Source organism: Heterodontus francisci, chromosome 10, assembly GCF_036365525.1.
Source record: "Heterodontus francisci isolate sHetFra1 chromosome 10, sHetFra1.hap1, whole genome shotgun sequence".
NCBI lineage: Eukaryota > Metazoa > Chordata > Chondrichthyes > Heterodontiformes > Heterodontidae > Heterodontus > Heterodontus francisci.
The window spans coordinates 122809072-122831266 of NC_090380.1; the positions used below are offsets into that span (position 1 = coordinate 122809072).

Consider the following 22195-nt stretch of genomic DNA (forward strand, 5'->3'; position numbering starts at 1 on the left):
CCGGGACCGTGTAGGACTGGTCGGGGTGGATCATGTGGGCCAGCACGGAGCCCAGGCGGGTAGACATAGCCCGGGCAAAGATCTTATAATTCGTGCTGAGGAGGGAGACCGGACGCCAGTTCTTAAGCAGGCGGAGATCGCCCCTCTTCGGCAGCAGGATGACGATCACCCTGCGCCACAAGGGGGGCATCTCCCCAGTCGCCAGGCTTTCCCCTAGGACTCGCGCGTAATCGTCCCCCAGGGCATCCGAGGAACTCCACAGTCAGCCCATCCAGCCCCGGGGATTTACCCCTCGAGAGCTGGTGGAGGGCGCCGGTCAGCTCCGCCAACGTGAGCGAAGTCTGACAAGTTCTCCAACAAAATTCTACGCACGTCCTCGCTGGATGGATGCGGAGAGAACAATGCACTATAATAGGTACGGACCAGGAGGCCCATTCCTTCTGGATCTGTGATGGAAGATCTGTCGTCGGCCAGCAGCTCGACGAGATGTTTAGGGCCCCCCCGCCATTTTTCTAGCGAGCAGAAGGGTGAGGCGCGGTCCAAATCTTCTAGGATCTGAATTCACGACCTCATGCACGTGCCTTGGGACCCTATGAGCTGCAGGTCCCTCAGCGCGCCCTTCTTCTCTTTGTACGTCTGCCGCAGGGCCGGGTCCGCGACGGCATGACTGAGGTGGGACTCCAAGTTGTGCACCTCCCGCTCTAGGTGCCCGATCTCGGCTTCCCGCCTGTTGGTCGACCCCATCGCGCACTCCTGACATAAGACACGGATGTGAGTCTTGCCCACATCCCACCATAGCCTCAAGGAGGGGAAGCCCCCCTGCTTCCTTCTCCAGTCGGCCCAGAATCACCGGAACGAGTCCCGGAATCACTGCATGCAATTCTGGTCGCCACACTACCAGAAGGACGTGGAGGCTTTGGAGAGGGTACAGAAGAGGTTTACCAGGATGTTGCCTGGTCTGGAGGGCATTAGCTATGAGGAGAGGTTGGATAAACTCAGATTGTTTTCACTGGAACGACAGAGGTGGAGGGGTGACATGATAGAGGTTTACAAAGTTATAAGCGGCATGGACAGAGTGGATAGTCAGAAGCTTTTTCCCAGGGTGGAAGAGTCAGTTACTAGGGGACATAGGTTTAAGGTGCGAGGGGCAAAGTTTAGAGGGGATGTGCGAGGAAAGTTCTTTACACAGAGGGTGGTGAGTGCCTGGAACTTGCTGCCAGGGGAGGTGGTGGAAGCAGGTACGATAATGACATTTAAGAGGCATCTTGACAAATACATGAATAGGAAGGGAAGAGAGAGATACGGTCCCCGGAAGTGCAGTAGGTTTTAGTTTAGGAAGGCATCAAGATCGGCACAGGCTTGGAGGGCCGAATGGCCTGTTCCTGTGCTGTACTGTTCTTTGTTCTTTGTCCTTCAACAGCCGGTTGTTAAAGTGCCAGTACACGGACCCCACCCACACGCAGAGCAGAGTGAACTCCGCGCACACCGGGTGGTGGTCCAAGCATGGCACCAGCTGCATGGAGGCTGCCGAGACATGTACGCCTGCGAAATGTAGATTCGGGACCCTCCTCCTCTCGACCTCCATGTGAAGGCGCTGGAGTCGGGATGGAGATTCCGCCAGACGTTCACCAAGTTGAGGGAGCTGATCAGTTCCCTCAACTTCTCCACCAACGCTTGGCCGCGCTGGGTACAGTTAAAATCCCGCCCGAGGATGATGCACTCGCCGCTGTCGATAGAGCTCTAGAGAGTGGACACTTCGTCAAAGAAGCGCGCTTGCAATGCGCCGGGCCTGGGCGCATACACATTCACAAAGTGGGGCGGCACGCTACCCAGGTGAACGGCAAGGTGGAGCAAGCGGCCCGGCACAAGCTCCTTGACCCCCAAGATCTCCGGCTGAAAAGTCAGGGCCAACAAGATAGCCACCCCACTAGAAATAGGGGTGAGGTGACTCATGTAGACCCCACCCTGCCACTCCAGGAGCCAGGTGGCTTCGTCTCCCGGAACGGTGTGGGTTTCCTGCAGAAAGCTCACCGCGTATCTCCCTTCCCTAAGGACTGAGAGATTGTGAAATCTGCGGTGAGACCCTCTGCTGCCGTTGATGTTGAGGCTGGCTATGGTTATCTTCATGTCAAAGGTACTTAAAACCCGTCACCAACACCTCACTATGAGGAGGGACTGAAAATGCACCTGGCCCTCCACTCCCCAGCAACCCATTGAGGAACGCTTGAAACCGGCACCTCTCAACCAGTTTCACGCCCGCACCCTTCCCTGCTTTCTCGAGGGCGGCACGGACGGACTGGACGATCAGCGCCAGATTCGGCCAACGACCAGCTGAACTTTATTGCTGCTACCCCTGCATGCTGCAAGGAAGTCCGAGAGTTCCGCCATGGGGATGAGAGGAGACTCGGTGGGAGGCACGAGGGAGTCCACCACCTCACTGGCAATGGATTCAACGTCATCCTTTGTGCCCACATCGAGTCCCCATCCTTCTCCGGATCGTCACCACCAGCAGCCGACACACCCACCACACACTGTGGGGCAGATGCCCCGGCCGCACGCGCTGGTCCCACCTCAGTCACGATCCCACCCCCCCACCCCCCCGAATCGATAGCAGAGGAGTCCTCTCTGGGTTCTAGAATGGAACTGGAGCCTGGTTCAGGACCCCCCTCCCGACTCCGGAAATCCAGACGGAGCTGGGACCGGAAGCGGAGAGAGGGGGCCATCTCCCACCCCGCCGGCGCCCACAGACCCAGCAGCATTTTCAATTATAACTGGGTCGGGTACATCCTGGTCAGGAGTGGATTTTTGGCTGGGAGAGCCGACCCTTTGGGGCCTCGCCCTCCCCTCCACTCAGGGCACCCGACCCAGAGGCAGAATGGGAAGGTTTCTCCAGGAGTGTCCCCAGGCTCTCCCACCACAAGCAGGGTTCCACTTGCTCCTCCCGGAGGGGCCACATGTACAGGGGCCTCCCCCTCCCCTCCATCCTGAGGGGTAGGGAGCTCCTGCCCAGGCTTTACAGCCTTGATGGTGGTGGTGGCAGGGGGAACCTGGGGACCTGAAGCAGGAGATAGCGCCCCTCCAGCACATGGGCCCTGCACCTCATGGCCCAGTGTTACCTCCGTGGAGGGGTGCCTTCTCCTCTTTTGCCCACTAGGGTGTGGAGGCTCAGAGACCTCCATGTCATCAGAGGCCTCTGCTTCCATACCCTCCTTTTGCTTGGTTACCCTGGGCCTGAGCCCAGCCCTGGGGCAGGGGGGTTCCCCGGGATCGGGCCTTGGGCTAAGCTCAGGTTCAGGTTGGGCCACGAAAATCATGGTCTCCTGAACCGCCTGAGTGGTGTCTGTTGGAGGTGTAGGAGGAGTGGGACGAGGTGCAGTGGCGCCACCCTGGGCTGCCAAGGTAGAGTTGGCGGCCAGGAGGTTGGGGCAGTTCTCACCAACGTGCCCCACCGCCATGCAGGCACGGCACCGCGCTCCGTCCGAGGTCCAGAAGACGCAACAGGCAGCCCATTGGAACTCCACACTGAAGTGGCCCTCCAAGACCTCCTCCGGCGCCAGCTGCATAAATAGCTGGCGGCAGAAGGGGTAGAATGCCGGAGGCTGTGCTCCCGAAAACCGAGCTGGATTGGGGAGATCTCCGACCTCACCTCCCCCAGATGGTGCAGGTGGGGGAGGAAGAGCTCACTGGGAATGAAGGGCGGGACGTTTGACAACATTATCTGCTGTGCGGTGGCCCCCAGAGGGTCCACTAGCAGGAAGGACCACCCCCACAGTGAGCCCCTTACTCAAGGCCAGGGACACCGCCGCTCAGTCTTCAGGAAGAACACAGCCTTCCTGGACATCTTCGAGGCTGCAACAATGGCCGAGGGGCCAACAACCTCGGCCACTGCCTTCACGCAAGCCTCAATAGACATGTTGGACTGGGGATAATTCTTCACCCCATGGATTGAAGTGATCAGCTTGAATGGTGACGGGGCCACATGGGCAGCCACAGAGGCGGCAGACACATAGGTATTAGAGGGCCCTGCCACTGGCACAGATGGACTCGCCATGGGTCAAGAGCCAAACCCCACCCCAATGGTAGGCCTACAGATTTCAAATAAAGCAAGAAAATAAATAAATAAATATATAAGAAGTTAGGGGAGAGGCAGAGGGTATACTGAAGAGGAACAACGAGCCTGGGAGTGATGACTTGCTTCACCGTGGTGGTATGACAGACAACAGTTCAATCAAACAGTCCTTCACAAGCTCTTCTGGTCCTCCGGTTGGGGAGAGGTGTCTTCACCTGGGGCAGCCGAAAGCTGCCCAAACACTGTCTGTCTTCTGCTTTCTTCTTAGCCAGGCAGCTTCAGCTGACCCAGGGTGGGCAATTGGGGTGGTGGAACTGCACAGCTCCCTACAGAATTGTACAGTCCCCACCCCTTGTTCTTCTAGCCTCTCCCAACAGTCCAAATCAAATACAAGTCTGGTGCTCGACACCAACCTCGAAACACAGCCTTATGATTGAAAAGTCTTTTCCCCTCTGTAGCAATGGTTGTTCAAAATGTTGCAGCTCTCTCCTCAGCTCTCCCTCTCCAGCAGCATCTCCAGCAACTGACTGCAGCACTGTTAGCTGTTGCCCATTGCTGCAATCAGCACGCGGGCATCTAAATTAGGCAGCAGCTAACCCAGGGCTGTACCTGTTCTGTTTGATGGGACAGTGTAGAGGGAGCTTTCCTCTGTATCTAACCCCGTGCTGTACCTGTCCTGGGAGTGTTTGATGGGGACAGTGTAGAGAGAGCTTTCCTCTGTATCTAACCCCATACTGTACCTGTCCTGGGAGTGTTTGATGGGGACAGTGTAGAGGGAGCTTTCCTCTGTATCTAACCCCGTGCTGTACCTGTCCTGGGAGTGTTTGATGGGGACAGTGTAGAGGGAGCTTTACTCTGTATCTAACTCCGTGCTGTACCTGCCCTGGGAGTGTTTGATGGACAGTGTAGAGGGAGCTTTACTTATTGCACATAAGGCAGCTCATTAGCTCTTTACAAGAGTTACCCAGGATAACTGGGCTCAAGGACAATCCAGGGTAACAAGCGGCCAACTGGAGTGCTCTCAGTGTGCGTGGGACCCGTACCCCAGTCATTCACTTTTCTTTAGGAATAAGTAAAACCAGCCAGGTGTCTCTAGCCGATCACTCAGGACTTGTATTTATGTAGCATCTTTCACAACCTCAGCACCTCCCCAACAGCCGTACAGCCAATGAAGTACTTTTTGAAGTGTAGTCACTGTTATGTAGAAAACACAGCTGCCAATGTACTCACAGAAAGCTCCCATAAAGAGCAATGCAATAATAATCCAGATAATGTTTTCGTTGTTGTTTGAGACATCAATATTGGCCAGACACTGGGGAGAACGACCCATCTTTGAAACAGTATCATGGGATTTTTACAGCCACCTTTTTTTTGTTAATGTGCTTTCCTGGGATGTGGGCGTCGCTGGCCAGGCCAGCATTTATTGCCCATCCCTAATTGCCCTTGAGAAGGTGGTGGTGAGCTGCCTTCTTGAACCACTGCAGTCCATGTGGGGTAGGTACACCCACAGTGCTGTTGGGAAGGGAGTTCCAAGATTTTGACCCTGTGACAATGAAGGAACGGCGATATAGTTCCAAGTCAGGATGGTGTGTGACTTGGAGGGGAACTTGCAGGTGGTGGTGTTCCCATGCATTTGCTACCCTTGTCCTTCTAGGTGGTAGAGGTCGCGGGTTTGGAAGGTGCTGTCAAAGGAGCCTTGGTTAGTTAGGAACATAGGAGCAGGAGTAGGCCAATCAGCCCATCGAGCCTGCCCCACCATTCAATATGATCATGGCTGATCATCCACTTCAATGTCTTTTCCCACACGATCCTCATATTCCTTTATGTCATTTGTATTTAGAAATCTGTCAATCTCTGCTTTAAACACACTCAATGACTGAGCTTCCACAGCCCTCTGGGGTAGAGAATTCCAAAGATTCACAACCCTCTGAGTAAAGAAATTTCTCCTCATCTCTGTCCTAAGTGGCTTCCCCCTTATTTTGAAATTGTGTCTCCTGGTTCTAGACTCCCCAACCAGGGGAAACATCTTACCTACATTTACCTTGTCTATCCCTTGAAGTATTTTCTAGATTTCAATGAGATCACCTCTCATTCTTCGAAACTCTAGAGAACACAGGACCAGTTTTCCAAATCTCTCTTCATAGGACAGTCCCGCCATCCCGGGAACAAGTCTGGTGAACCTTCGTTGCACTCCCTCTATGGCAATAATATCCTTCCTAAGGTAAGGGGACCAAAACTGCACACAGTACTCCAGGTGCAGTCTAACCAAGGTTCTATACTATTCCTGTACTCAAACCCTCTTGCAATACCATACATACCATAGCACTTACCTTCCGGGAGAGGAGCGGACCTGCGGGAAGAACACGGAGCGAGGAGCTGATAAATAGAGTCTGAGGATCGCGGCCTAGAGCACTTACCTTCCGGGAGAGGAGCGGACCTGCGGGAAGAACACGGAGCGAGGAGCTGATAAATAGAGTCTGAGGATCGCGGCCTAGAGCACTTACCTTCCGGGAGAGGAGCGGACCTGCGGGAAGAACACGGAGCGAGGAGCTGATAAATAGAGTCTGAGGATCGCGGCCTAGAGCACTTACCTTCCGGGAGAGGAGCGGACCTGCGGGAAGAACACGGAGCGAGGAGCTGATAAATAGAGTCTGAGGATCGCGGCCTAGAGCAGCGGAGAGGAGTCCAAGCGCACCGGAGTTTGAAAACAAAGTGAGCAGTGACGTCACAGGAAAGCTGCAAGGTGATTGGTTGGTGAGTAACTGCTGTTAGAGAATAACTCTAAATAGCCGAGTTAGTACACCAGTGTTAGGGTGAGTGTGTAAATAGATTAATAATAAGGAACAAGTGAGTAACTTTTTGTTTTGAGTAAGGTTTATTTTAAATAGTGAACTGCAGTGATTTTTAGTAGGATTTATCAGTAGCTTCAAAAGTAAAGGCAAGGACTTTAGATTGTAGTGGGTTGTGTTTGGAGTAGAACAAGGCCCCTAGTGTATTTAGTATTTTTCAATTAAGGGAGTAACTAATTAATCTAAGGGTAAGTCATGACAGGAGAGCTCAGCCCCGTGATATGCTCCTCCTGCACCATGTGGGAAATCAGGGACGTTTCCAGTATCCCTGATGACCATGGGTGCAGGAAGTGTATCCAACTGCAGCTACTGACTACCCGCATTACCAAGCTGGAGCTGCGAGTGGATTCACTGTGGAGCATCCACGATGCTGAGGTTGTCGCGGATAGCACGTTTAGTGAGGTGGTCACACCGCAAGCAGAAGCAGCAAAGGCAGAGAGGGAATGGATACCAGGCAGAGTGGAGGAAGGCAGGTAGTGCAGGAGTCCCCTGTGGCCATCCCCCTCTCTAACAGATATACCACTTTGGATATTGTTGAGGGAGATGGCTCAGGGGAAAGCAGCAAGAGCCAAGTTCATGGTACCATGGGTGGCTCTGCTGCACAGGAGGGGATGAAGAAGAGTGGCAGGGCTATAGTGATAGGGGATTCAATCGTAAGGGGAACAGGCAGGCATTTCTGCGGCCGCAAAAGATACTCCAGGATGGTATGTTGCCTCCCTGGTGCTAGGGTCAAGGGTGTCTCTGAACGGCTGCAGGGCATTCTGACGAGAGAGGTCGAGCAGCCAGTTGTTGTGGTACATATCGGTACCAACGACATAGGTTAAAAAAAAAATGGGATGAGGTCCTACAAGCTGAACAAGGGAGTTAGGATGTAAATTAAAAAGTAGGACCTCAAAGGTAGTAATCTCAGGATTACTACCAGTGCCACATGCTAACAGAGAGCAGAAATAGCAGGATATATCAGATGAATACGTAGCTGGAGAAATGGTGTAGGGGTCAGGGATTCAGATTCCTGGGACATTCGGACCAGTTCCGGGGAATGTGGGACCAGTACAAGCTGGACAGGTTACATCTGGGCAGGACCTGGACCAATTTCCTCAGGTGTGGGGGGGGGGGGGGTGGGGGGAGGTGTTTGCTCGTGCTGGTGGGGAGGGTTTAAACTAGAATGGCAGGGGGATGGGAATCTGAGCAGGGAGACAGAGGAGGGGAATCTGAGCAGGGAGACAGAGGAGGGGAAAACAAGGATAGAAATGAAAGACAGAAAGATAAGAAGCAAAAGTGGAAGGCAGAGAAAACAAGGGCAAGAAACAAATGGGACCAGAGTGCAAAATAAAGCTAAGATGACTAAGAATGTTAAAAAGACAAGTCTAAAGGCATTGTGTATTAATGCACGGAGCATTTGCAATAAGGTAGATGAATTAACAGCGCAAATAGATATAAACGTTTATGATAGAGTTGCGATTACGGAGACATGGCTGCAGGGTGACCAGGGATGGGAACTGAACATCCAGGGGTATTCAATATTTAGGAAGGACAGGGGAGCGTTGTTAGTAAAAGAGGAAATCAATAGAATAGTGAGGAAGGATATTGGCTCGGAAAATCATGATGTGGAATCTGTATGGGTGGAGCGAAGAAACACCAAGGGGCAGAAAACGTTGGTGGGGCTGTCTATAGGCCTCCAAACAGTAGTGGAGATATAAGGGATGGCATTAAACAGGAAATTAGAGACACATGCAATAAGGGTACAACTGTAATCATGGCTGACTTTAATCTACATATAGATTGGTCAAACCAAATTAGCAATAATACTGTGGAGGAGGATTTACTGGAGTGTGTAGGTGACTGTTTTTTAGAGCAATACATTGAGGAACCAACTAGAGAACGGGCTATCCTAGACTGGGTACTGGACAATGAGAAAGGATTAATTAACAATCTTGTGTGGGGTCCATTGGGGAGGAGTGACCATAACATGATAGAATTCTTCATTAAGATGGAGATTGAAGTAGTTGAATCCAAAACTAGGGCCCTGAATCAAATAAAGGAAACTACGAAGGTATGAGGCGCGAGTTGGCTATGGTAGATTGAGGAACTTTACTAAAAGGGTTGATGGTGGATAGGCAATGGATAATATTTAAAGAATGTGTGCATGAATTACAACGATTATTCATTCCTGTCTGGCACAAAAATAAAACTGAAAAGGTGGCTCAAAAGAAATTAGGGATAGTATTAGATCCAAAGAGGAGGCATATAAAATTGCCAGAAAAAGCAGCAAGTCTGAGGATTGGGAGCAGTTTAGAATTCAGCAAAGGTGGACAAAGAGGTTGATTAAGTGGGAGAAATAGAGTATGAGAGTAAACGTGCGGGGAACATAAAAACTGACTGTAAAAGCTTCTATAAATATGTGAAGAGAAAAAGATTAGTGAAGATAAATGTAGGTCCCTTACAGTGAGAAACGGGGGAAATTATAATGGGGAACAAAGAAATGGCAGAACAATTAAACACATACATTGGTTCTGTCTTCACTAAGGAGGACACAAATAACCTCCCAGAAATGTTCGGGAACCAAGGGTCTAATGAGAGGGAAGAACTGAAGGAAATCAGTATTAGCAACAAAAAAAAGAGTGCTAGGGAAATTAATGGGGTTAAAGGCTGACAAATCCCCAGGGCCTGATAATCTACATCCCAGAGTACTAAAGGAAGTGACCCTGGAAGTAGTGGATACATTGGCGGTCATCTTCCAAAATTCTATAGACTCTGCAGCAGTTCCTACAGATTGGAGGGTGGCAAATGTAACCCCACTATTTCAAAAAGGAGGGAGAGAAAAAACAGGGAATTACAGACCAGTTAGCCTTACATCAGCGGTGGGGAAAATGCTAGAGTCTATTGTAAAGGATGTAATAGCAGAACACCTGGAAAGCATAAACGGGATTGGGCAAAGTCAGCATGGGTTTACGAAAGGGAAATCATGCTTAACAAATCTACTGGAGCTTTTTGAGGATGTAACTAGTAGAATAGATAAGGGAGAACCAGTGGATGTGGTGTATTTGGATTTTCAGAAGGCTTTTGATAAAGTCCCACATAAGAGGTTAGTGTGCAAAATTAAAGCACATGGGATTGGGGGTAATATACTGGCATGGATTGAGAATTGGTTGACAGACAGGAAACAGAGAGTAGAAATAAACGGGTCTTTATCTGGGTGGCAGGCAATGACTAGTGGGGTACCGCAGGGATCAGTGCTTGGGCCCCAGCTATTCACAATATATATTAATCAGTTGGGTGAGGGAACTAAATGTAACATTTCCAAGTTTGCAGATGACACAAAGCTGGGGGGGAATGTGAGCTGTGAGGAGGATGCAAAGAGGCTCCAATGTAATTTGGACAAGTTGAGTGAGTGGGTAAATGCATGTCAGATGCAGTATAATGTGTATAAATGTGAGGTTATCCACTTTGGTTGTAAAAACAGAAAGACAGATTATTATCTGAATGGTGATAGATTGGGAAAGGGGGAGGTGCAACGAGACCTGGGTGTCCTTGTACACCAGTCGCTGAAAGCAAGCATTCAGGTGCAGCAAGCAGTTAGGAAGGCGAATGGTATGTTGGCCTTCATTGCAAGAGGATTTGAGTACAGGAGCGAGGATGTCTTACTGCAGTTATACAGGGCCTTGGTGAGACCACATCTGGAGTATTGTGTGTAATTTTGGTCTCCTTATCTGAGGAAGGATGTTCTTGCCATGGAGGGAGTGCAAAGAAGATTTACTAGGCTGATTCCTAGGATGGCAGGATTGACATATGAGGAGAGATTGGGTCGACTAGGCCTGTATTCACTGGAGTTTAGAAGAATGAGAGGGGATTTCATAGAAACCTATAAAATTCTAACAGGACTAGACAGGCTAGATGCAGGAAGGATGTTTCCGATGGCTGGAGAGTCCAGAACCAGGGGTCACAGTCTCAGGATACAGGGAATGCTGTTTAGAACCGAGATGAGGAGAAATTTCTTTACTCAGAGGGTGGTGAACCTGTGGAATTCTCTACAGCAGAAGGCAGTGGAGGCTAAATCATTAAATATATTCAAGAAGGAGATAGATATATTTCTTAATGCCAAAGGGTTCAAGGGATATGGGGAGAAAGCAGGAACAGGGTACTGAATTAGACGATCAGCCATGATCTTTTTTGAATGGCGGAGTAGGCCTGAAGGGCTGAATGGCCTACTCCTATTTTCTATGTTTCTATGAGCCTTTGCTGCAGTGCATCTTGTAGATGGTACACACTGCTGCCACTGTGCACTGGCAGTGAAGGGAATTAATGTTTATGGATGGGGTGCCGATCAAGAGGGCTGCTGATACCTGAGGGGACAGACGACGCTTTGGTTTAATGTCTCATCTGATGGCACTTTCGATGCTACCATAGGGTTCATGAGTGACAGTCACAGAATTGAACCGTTTAACAGCTGTTACCACAAACTCTATTACCTCAATCGCCTCCTTTTCCGTATTCATCTTCCTTCCTGCAAGAATTCTGAAGAAAAATAAATCAACTGCGGTTAGTTTTCACTATAAACTTCACCTACAAACCCAGCAAATATCTTCAGATAGAAAGACCTGTCCACACAATGCAAACCCACACTGGAGATAGGCCAGTGCGAAAACCTCATTGTCCTCTCCCTCCCTTCTCTTCTTTGTATCTGTCACTCTCATTCTCTCTCTCAACACTTCTCTTTCTGTCCATTTCTTTCTCTCTCTCTCTCCCACTCACTCATTCTTCAGTTTCCATCTCAGTCCATCTCAGCTTTTACTCAATTTCCAATTGCTCCTTCCCTAACACTGCTCTGAGTAATGCATCTAAAAATGACTTACACATTCTTACCCTCCTTCATTAGCCAAAGATTTTATATCCAACAAGGTCACCTGTTCTGACCAATTGGTGATAAGGGAGATATTCCGGGGTTCTGTACATTCTGTTTTTTTAATCTTGCCCTAAATATTTCTGTATCTCATTTCTCAAACTGAACAGAGCTGTGGACAAGCAGTGATTGTGCACAACAGTTGCAGGCCCAAACAGCAAACATTTGAATCCCAGCCCTTCAATTGCTTGCCTGGTCTGGGGCAGTGTTGAGACTAGACACTAAACAAGAACAAAGATATTATTCAGTAAAATGACCTCACTGCACCTTTTAAAATCGAAGACCAGGCCTTCAGCTCAGTGCTGCCCCACTGCCGAGGGGTCTCTCCCACCTCCAGCAGACAAGACTGAGAGAAGCAACCTTCGAGAGAGTACACTGGTCCAATCTAGTCCCACACCGGACAGCATGCTCCTGTCCTGTAGGCCTCAGTCCCGTGTGGGGTGGTGGGGGAGGGGCAGCAATCTACAAATATCAAGCAATGACACTTACTCTGCCTCATACTGGTTTGGAGTGATGATGTCAGCAAGTGGGACCACTTTCTCTTTGTACACTGGAAGAAGATTTTCTGGAACATACTAGAAACAGAACAAGACATTCAGTAAAATAATAACCCCTGGACGCACTGACAGGCACGCACGCACTGACAGGCTACTCACCATGTATCCATCCCCATTCCTTTTATCACCCATCACCGGGTCACAAACTGCAAGAGAAATAATTGAACAATCAGCTTTTGTTTCAATTAAGAGATCCACCTCCTCCCGCCCAGTGACACCCCCTCCCGCCCAGTGACACCCCACACACCACCCACCCCCGCCAAGACCCTGCTCCCAGTCTCTGCCCCAACCTCCAGTATTATCCCCCCTCCCCCCAAGACTCTTACCCTTCGACCCCTTATTATATCTCCAAGAAGTTATGGTAAACCTTTATTAAACACTGGCTCAGCCCCAGCTGGAGTACTGTGTTCAATGCTGGTCACCACACTTTGGGAAGGATGTTAAGGCCTTGGAGAGAGTGCAGATAGATTGACCAGAATGGTTGCAGGGCTGAGGGACTGGAGCTAATTAGAGAGACGAGAGAAGCTGGGATTGTTCTCCTTAGAGCAGAGATGGTTTGATTTGATTGAGGTGTTCAAAATTAGGAAGACCTTTGATAGAATCGGGAGAAACTGTTTCTATTGGCAGAAGGCTGGGTAACCAGAGGATACAGATTTCAAATAATTTGCAAAAGAACCAGAGGGGGGAGAGGAGAAGATTTTTTTTTTTACACAGCGAGTTGTTGTGATCTGGAACGCGCTGTCTGAAAGGGCAGTGAAAGCAGATTCAGTGGTAACTTTCAAAACGGAATTGGAGAAATACTTGACAGGGAAAAATTTGCAGGACTATGAGGAAAGGGCAGGGCAGTGGGACTAATTGAATAGCTCTTTCAAAGAGCCAGCACAGGCACGATGGGCCAAACAGCCTCCTTCTGTGCTGCACTATTAAAATTCACAATTGAACTGTCCTCTCCCAGCCCCCACCACCCCTCCACACCCCGGGTATGTCCCAGACACCACCACCCCTCCACTCCCCGGGTATGTCCCAGACACCACCACCCCTCCACACCCCGGGTATGTCCCAGACACCACCACCCCTCCACTCCCCGGGTATGTCCAGTCCCACCGGCAGGACAGCCTCAGCAGAGGTGGCGGCACAGTGGTATACAGTAGGGAGGGAGTTGCCCTGGGAGTCCTCAACATCGACTCCAGACCCGTTGAAGTCTCATGGCATCAGGTCAAACATGGACAAGGAAATCTCCTGCTGATTACCACCTACTGCCCTCCCTCAGCTGATGAGTCAGTACTCCTCCATGTTGAACACCACTTGGAGGAAGCACTGAGGGTGGCAAGGGTGCAGAATGTACTCTGGGTGGGGGACTTCAAAGTCCATCACCAAGAGTGGCTCGGTAGCACCACTACTGACCGAGCTGGCTAAGTCCTAAAGGACATAACTGCTAGACTGGGCCTGTGGCAGATGGTCAGGGAACCAAGAGGGAAAAATATACTTGACCTCGTCCTCACCAACCTACATGTCGCAGATGCTTCTGTCCATGACAGTATTGCTAGGAGTAACCACCGCACAGTCATTGTGTAGACGAAATCCTGTCTTCACATTGAGGATACTGTCCATCGTGTTATGTGGCACTATCACTGTGCTAAATGGGATAGACTGGACATCCATGAGGCGCTGTGGGCCATCAGCAGCAGCAGAATTGTACTCAACCACAATCTGTAACTTCATGGCCCAGCATATCCCCCACTCTACCATCACCATCAAGCCAGGAGACCAACCCTGGTTCAATGAAGAGTGCAGGAGGGCATGCCAGGAGCAGCACCAGGCATACCACAAAATGAGTGGTCAAGCTGGTGAGACTACAACCCAGGACTACTTGCATGCCAAACAGCACAAGCAGCATGCGCTAGACAGAGCTAAGCGATCCCATAACCAATGGATCAGATCTAAGCTCTGCAGTCCTGCCACATCCAGTCGTGAATGGCGGTGGACAATTAAACAACTAACTGGAGGAGGTGGCTCCACAAATATCCCCATCCTCAATGATGGGGGAGCCCAGCACATCAGTGCGAAAGATAAGGCTGAAGCATTTGCAACAATCTTCAGCCAGAAGTGCCGAGTTGATGATCCATCTCGGCCTCCTCCTGAAGTCCCCAGCATCACAGATGCCAATTCGATTCACTCCGCGTGATATCAAGAAACGACTGAAGGCACTGGTTACTGCAAAGGCTATGGACCCTGACAATATTCCGGCAATCGTACTGAAGACCTGTGTTCCTGAACTTGCCGCACCCCTAGCCAAGCTGTTCCTGTACAGCTACAACACTGGCATCTATCCTGCAATGTGGAAAATTGCTCAGTTATGTCCTGTACACAAAAAGCAGGACAAGTCCAACCCGGCCAATTACCGTCCCATCAGCCTACTCTCAATCATCAGTAAAGTGATGGAAGGGGTCGCCGACAGTGCCATCAAGCGGCACTTGCTTAACAATAACCTGCTCAGTGATGCTCAGTTTGGGCTCTGCCAGGGCCACTCAGCTCCTGACCTCATTACAGCCTTGGTTCAAAAATGGACAAAAGAGATGAACTCAAGAGGTGAGGTGAGAGTGACTGCCCTTGACATCAAGGCAGCATTTGATCCGGGTATGGCATCAAGGAGCCCTAGCAAAACTGAAGTCAATGGGAATCAGGGGGAAAACTCTCCGCTGGTTGGAGTCATACCTAGCGCAAAGGAAGATGGTTGTGGTTGTTGGAGGTCAATCATCTGAGCTCCAGGACATCACTGCAGGAGTTCCTCAGGGTAGTGTCCTAGGCCCAACCATCTTCAGCTGCTTCATCAATGACCTTCCTTCAATCATAAGGTCAGAAGTGGGGATGTTCGCTGATGATTGCACAATGTTCAGCACCATTCGCGACTCCTCAAATACTGAAGCAGTCTGTGTAGAAATGCAGCAAGACCTGGACAATATCCAGGCTTGGGCTGATAAGTGGCAAGTAACATTCGCGCCACACAAGTGCCAGGCAATGACCATCTCCAACAAGAAAGAATCTAACCATCTCCCCTTGACATTCAACAGCATTACCATCGCTGAATCCCCCACTATCAACATCCTAGGGGCTACCATTGACCCGAAACTGAACTGGAGTAGCCATATAAATACCGTGGTTACAAGAGCAGGTCAGAGGCTCAGAATCCTGCGGTGAGTAACTCACCTCCTGACTCCCCAAAGCCTGTCCACCATCTACAAGGCACAAGTCAGGAGTGTGAAGGAATACTCTCCACTTGCCTGGATGGGTGCAGATCCAACAACACTCAAGAAGCTCGACACCATCCAGGACAAAGCAGCCCACTTGATTGGCACCCCATCTACAAACATACACTCCCTCCACCACCGACGCACAGTGGCAGCAGTGTGTACCATCTACAAGATGCACTGCAGGAACGCACCAAAGCTCCTTAGACAGCACCTTCCAAACCCGCAACCTCTACCAACTAGAAGGACAAGGGCAGCAAATGCATGGGAACACCACCACCTGCAAGTTCCCCTCCAAGTCACACACCATCCTGACTTGGAACTCTATCACCGTTCCTTCACTGTCGCTGGGTCAAAATCCTGGAACTCCCTTCCTAACAGCACTGTGGGTATACCTACCCCACATGGACTGCAGCGGTTCAAGAAGGCAGCTCACCACCATCTTCTCAAGGGAAATTAGGGATGGGCAGTAGATGCTGGCCTGGCCAGTGACGCCCACATCCCATAAACGAACAAAAAAAACCAATCCAAATGAGGCATTTCACAGCCTGGAATCCAACTCCCAACAGTGCAAACTATTAAACAGCCAGTAAACTGATCGTATTTCCTCTCAGATGGAAACAATTGAAAGCAGCAGCCAAGAGTTTAAAAGCAATTGGGGCCGATTGCAAGTCTGTTTATCCAATATCAGAAAGCAGGACAGTAAAGGTCGAGAGTTTCAATAATCTCCAACGAGTCTCCCATGATGAGACAAGTGCCTTACAGCAGTTCCCTACTCCATGTTACTGATCATCAGCCTCTCAGCATTTCAAGGAAAGACTTACCATAAACCAATTTAGGGTTCTGTCTCCTCAGCTCCTGAATAATTTCCATCACCTTATCCAGGAATGAAGTGTCTCTGGTGTAACCTTATAAATAGACAGAGTGCGTCACTCACTGTGTAAAGGAATCGGAGAGCTGGGGCACTCACAGCCCACTCCCCACTCACACGAACAGCCTATCACAGACTTGGACTGACCTCCATCTGGCCAGATAGGGACTGAGCACACCCTCCCAGGGTAGCTCTTCCAAATGCTGACAGACCTTCTTACATACACTGTCCCTTTCAAACACTCCTAGGACAGGTACGGCACGGGGTTAGACACAGAGTAAAGCTCCCTCTACACTGTCCCCATCAAACACTCCCAGGACAGGTACAGCATGGGGTTAGATACAGAGTAAAGCTCACTAAAAGAAAAAAAAAACGGGGGTTAGATACAGAGTAAAGCTCCCTCTACACTGTCCCCATCAAACACTCCCTGGACAGGTACAGCACGGGATTGGCTGGGCAGTTTATGGAGCACTTAAAAAAAAAAAAAATGGGGTTAGATACAGAGTAAAGCTCCCTCTACACTGTCCCCATCAAACACTCCCAGGACAGGTACAGCATGGGGTTAGATACAGAGTAAAGCTCCCTCTACACTGTCCCCATCAAACACTCCCAGGACAGGTACAGTACGGGGTTAGATACAGAGTAAAGCTCCCTCTACACTGTCCCCATCAAACACTCCCAGGACAGGTACAGTACGGGGGTTAGATACAGAGTAAAGCTCCCTCTACACTGTCCCCATCAAACACTCCCAGGACAGGTACAGTACGGGGGTTAGATACAGAGTAAAGCTCCCTAAGAAAAAAAAAAAAATGGGGTTAGATACAGAGTAAAGCTCCCTCTACACTGTCCTCATCAAACACTCCCAGGACAGGTACAACACGGGGGGGGGGGGGGGAAACGGGATTAGACACAGAGTAAAGCTCCCTCTACACTGTTGCAGCAACACTTATCCTCAGGATGTAATCTCTGTAATCAGCACCTACCTGTCAATACGTAATCATAGCGAGTCACATCGTTCAGTTTGAGCCCTTCATACAACGTCTGGAGTTCACCCGCTGTCATTGTTTGCCCCTTCCAGTGGTCATATCCTGAATCACAAACACAGGAGATAGTGAACCGGGGAGGGGGTGGTGGTGGGAAGAGGGGGAAGGAGGAGAGGCAGTGACCGGGAACGATGATGGGGGGAGGGCAGAGAGTGACTGGGAACAGGGGAGGAGGAGGAGAAACAGTGACTAGGCGGGGGGGGGGGGTGGGGGAAGGAGAGATGATAAACCCAGCAGTGGGTGGACAGGTTTGTTCCGACACCAAAGCAGCTGAAGGCTGCTGTTAATGAGAGTAAAATTCCACCCCGTGCTGTATGAGAGACTGGGTATAATTGTCTGATGTTTTACACACCACTATGTCCTGGTACTCACGTGTGGTCTCTCAGAAACATATACAAGATCCTCAGATGAGATCGGATACTAATTCTGAAGCTTCTTTACTGTCCAGCAGTTGCTGACACTGCTTGCACAGGGATACTGGGATAATGCAAACCACCACCCCTAACACCCCTAAAGGAATAACTTTTGGGTTTTAAGTGCGTTGAATGCTAATGTTAAATGGAGTTACAGATATTCTGACATTTCCTGTTGGAGCAGATCACTCTACACTACTTACTACAAGCTTGCCACAGATTTCGTTGACATACGAGATGGCCAGGGTGTGCACTACACAAATTTTTGGAGATACCTGGGCAGGTAGTTTCCTGAGACAGTGTCAATGTTAGGTCTGATGATGTTGTTTTTGGAGGGACAGGTAACCATGAGCTGACCCTGTAGTCAGAAACGAGTACCTTTGTTTCTTTACAGTTTTCTGTGTAACACAGAAGTCTGCATGAGACAGAGAGGAAACCGAACCTACACACCCCAATTTTACATTAATACCAGCACTCCCATGGTGTTGCTCATGGTGTGATTTTTGTTAAGTAAATACTGGCTAAATTATGAAGAGGTCAAATTAGCATCGAAAAGGAGGAAGTATTAGCTGTTTTAGCGGGCTTGAAAGTGAATAAATCCCCAGGCCCAGATGAGATGTATCCCAGGCTGTTATGTGAGGCAAGGGAGGAGATAGCAGGGGCTCTGACACAAATTTTCAAATCCTCTCTGGCCACAGTAAAGGTATTCAAGAAGGGAAGCAGCAATAAACCAGGTAATTACAGGCCGGTGAGTCGAACATCAATGGTAGGGAAATTACTGGAAAAAAGTCTGAGACAGGATTAATCTCCACTTGGAGAGGCAGGGATTAATCAGGGATAGTCAGCATGGCTTTGTCAGAGGGAGATCGTGTCTAACAAATTTGATTGAACTTTTCAAGGAGGTGACTAGATGTGTAGATGAGGGTAAAGCAGTTGATGTAGTCTACATGGACTTCAGTAAGGCTTTTGATAATCCCCTGCATGGGAGATTGGTTAAGAAAGTAAAGGCCCATGGGATCCAGGGTAATTTGGCAAATTGGATTAAAAATTGGCTTAGTGGCAGGAGGCAGAGGGTGACGGTCGAGGGTTGTTTCTGCAAGTGGAAGCCTGTGACCAGTGGTGTACCGCAGGGATCGGTGCTGGGACCCTTGCTGTTTGTAGAGTATATTAATGATTTAGACGTGAATATAAGAGGTATGATCAGTAAGTTCGCAGATGACACAAAAATTGGTGTCGTAGATAGTTAGGAGGAAAGCCTAAGATTACAGGATGATATAGATGGGCTGGTAAGATGGGCGGAGCAGTGGCAAATGGAATTTAATCCTGAGAAGTGTGAGGTGATGCATTTTGGGAGGACTAACAAAGCAATGGATTATACAATGGATGGTAGGACCCTAGAGAGTACAGGCGGTCAGAGGGACCTTGGGGTGCTTGTCCATAGATCACTGAAGGCAGCAGCACGGGTAGATAAGGTGGTTAGGAAGGCTTACGGGATACTTGCCTTTATTAGCCGAGGCACAGAATATAAGAGCAGGGAGGTTATGATGGAGCTGTATAAAACGCTAGTTAGGCCACAGCTGGAGTACTGTGTACAGTTCTGGTCACTACACTATAGGAAGGATGTGATTGAACTGGAGAGGGTGCACAGGAGATTCACCAGGATGTTGCCTGGACTGGAGTATTTCAGCTATGAAGAGAGACTGGATAGACTGGGGTTTGTTTTCCTTGGAGTGGAGAAGGCTGAGGGAGGACCTGATTGAGGTTTACAAAATTATAAGGGGCATTGATAGGATAGATAGGAAGAAAATGTTTCCCTTAGCGGAGGAGTCAGTAACCAGGGGGCATAGATTTAAGGTAAGGGGCAGGAGGTTTAGAGGGGATTTGAGGAGGAATTTTTTTCACCCAGAGGGTGGTCGGAATCTAGAATACACTGCCTGAAGAGGTGGTAGAGGCAGGAACACTTGCGATATTCAAGAAATATTTAGATGAGCACTTGAGATGCCATAGCATACAAGGCTACGGGCCAAGTGCGGGGAAATGGGATTAGTTAGGATTAGTTAGGTGCTTGATGGTCGGCATAGGTTTGTTGGGACGAACGGCCTGTTTCTGTGCTGTAAAACTATGTAAAACAAGATGTTTCAGAGATTGTAGCACGTGTAACAGGTACCTTTTCCGTCGGCAACATTCCACTTTTGCATCTTCAGCTCCGGTGCAAACAGTGAGACACACCCGGAGCGAGAGAGAGGGACGTCACCAGGCCCAGGGTCACCGAGAGTCTCAGTTGGTGATGGCAACACATGGTATGGGGTTGAGCAATTCCAGCCAGTCAGCAGCACAGTCCAATTGGAAAGCACTGGGTCCCCTATTCCACACTATTGCCCAATGACTCCTGCTGCAACAACCAGCCGTTGTCTGGACATGACAAGATTAGCTCATCTGTGAGGCTGCTCAGTTCCCTTCTCAAGCAGAATAGCCAGCTGGGTAAAGTACGACAAGGGGCTGACGCACCCTTACCCCAGTGAGAGTCAGTGTATGTGGGACCCGTACCCCAGTGAGAGTCAGTGGGTGTGGAACCCGTACCCCAGTGAGAGTCAGTGTGTGTGGAACCCGTACCACAGTGAGAGTCAGTGTGGGTGGGACCCGGACCCCAGTGAGAGTCAGTGTGGGTGGGACCCGTACCCTTACCCCAGTGAGAGTCAGTGTGTGTGGGACCCGTACCCTTACCCCAGTGAGAGTCAGTGTGTGTGGGACCCGTACCCCAGTGAGAGTCAGTGTGTGTGGGACCCATACCCCAGTGAGAGTCAGTGTGTGTGGAACCCGTACCCCAGTGAGAGTCAGTGTGTGTGGGACCCATACCCCAGTGAGAGTCAGTGTGTGTGGAACCCATACCCCAGGGAGGGTCAGTGTGTGTGGAACCCATACCCCAGGGAGGGTCAGTGTGTGTGGAACCCATACCCCAGGGAGGGTCAGTGTGTGTGGAACCCATACCCCAGGGAGGGTCAGTGTGTGTGGAACCCATACCCCAGGGAGGGTCAGTGTGGGGTGAAATCATCGCAGGTCATAATTTGGCCCATTATTTGGAAAAGAATTATCCAATTAGTCACAGTACCCCATCTTGGCTGTGATTTACTGACGAATCCTATGGATGAACAGCAGCAGTGACATTATTATGATTTTACTGTTTCGCTGGCAATGTTTGAATCTTACCCGTGTGATTGGAGAACTGAACAGAGTTCACTAAATCCACCTCAAATCCCAGCACCTGTTGGAGCACAAACAGTCAGTTAGAACAGCAGGTGGGGGGCGAGCACAGGGGGGGGGGCGAGCACAGGGGGGGGGGGGGAGCACAGGGGGGGGGGGGAGCACAGGGGGGGGGGGGAGCACAGGGGGGGGGGTGGGGGGGAGCACAGGGGGGGGGTGGGGGGGCGAGCACAGGGGGGGGGGGTGGGGGGCGAGCACAGGGGGGGGGGTGGGGGGCGAGCACGGGGGGGGGGGTGGGGGGCGAGCACGGGGGGGGGTGGGGGGCGAGCACGGGGGGGGGGTGGGGGGCGAGCACGGGGGGGGGGGGTGGGGGGCGAGCACGGGGGGGGGGTGGGGGGCGAGCACGGGGGGGGGTGGGGGGCGAGCACGGGGGGGGGGTGGGGGCGAGCACGGGGGGGGGTGGGGGCGAGCACGGGGGGGGGGTGGGGGCGAGCACGGGGGGGGGTGGGGGCGAGCACGGGGGGGGGGGTGGGGGCGAGCACGGGGGGGGGTGGGGGCGAGCACGGGGGGGGGGGTGGGGGCGAGCACGGGGGGGGTGGGGGCGAGCACGGGGGGGGGGGGTGGGGGCGAGCACGGGGGGGGGGGGGTGGGGGCGAGCACGGGAGGGGGGTGGGGGCGAGCACGGGGGGGGGGGGTGGGGGCGAGCACGGGGGGGGGGGTGGGGGCGAGCACGGGGGGGGGGGTGGGGGCGAGCACGGGGGGGGGTGGGGGCGAGCACGGAGGGGGGGTGGGGGCGAGCACGGGGGGGGGTGGGGGGCGAGCACGGGGGGGGGAAGTGGGGGCGAGCACGGGGGGGGGAAGTGGGGGCGAGCACGGGGGGGGGTGGGGGGCGAGCACGGGGGGGGGGTGGGGGGCGAGCACGGGGGGGGGGTGGGGGGCGAGCACGGGGGGGGGGTGGGGGGCGAGCACGGGGGGGGGGTGGGGGCGAGCACGGGGGGGGGGGGTGGGGGCGAGCACGGGGGGGGGGGGTGGGGGCGAGCACGG

At 51.3% G+C, this 22195-nt stretch overlaps 1 protein-coding gene across 2 annotated transcripts in view; it reads right to left on the reverse strand.

Annotated features, from left to right (window-relative positions):
- The window catches only part of pdxka (pyridoxal (pyridoxine, vitamin B6) kinase a), a 48485-nt gene that overhangs the window by 25239 nt on the left and 1051 nt on the right, over positions 1 to 22195 (reverse strand). For both annotated transcript variants that reach the window (XM_068040077.1, XM_068040076.1), the window contains exons 2-7: positions 21158 to 21212; positions 17478 to 17582; positions 16448 to 16531; positions 12475 to 12521; positions 12308 to 12393; positions 11388 to 11433 (exon numbers count right to left, since the gene is read on the reverse strand). In XM_068040077.1, the coding sequence (XP_067896178.1) occupies positions 11388 to 11433; positions 12308 to 12393; positions 12475 to 12521; positions 16448 to 16531; positions 17478 to 17582; positions 21158 to 21212 (423 nt within the window). The remainder of the gene's footprint in view (positions 1 to 11387; positions 11434 to 12307; positions 12394 to 12474; positions 12522 to 16447; positions 16532 to 17477; positions 17583 to 21157; positions 21213 to 22195) is intronic.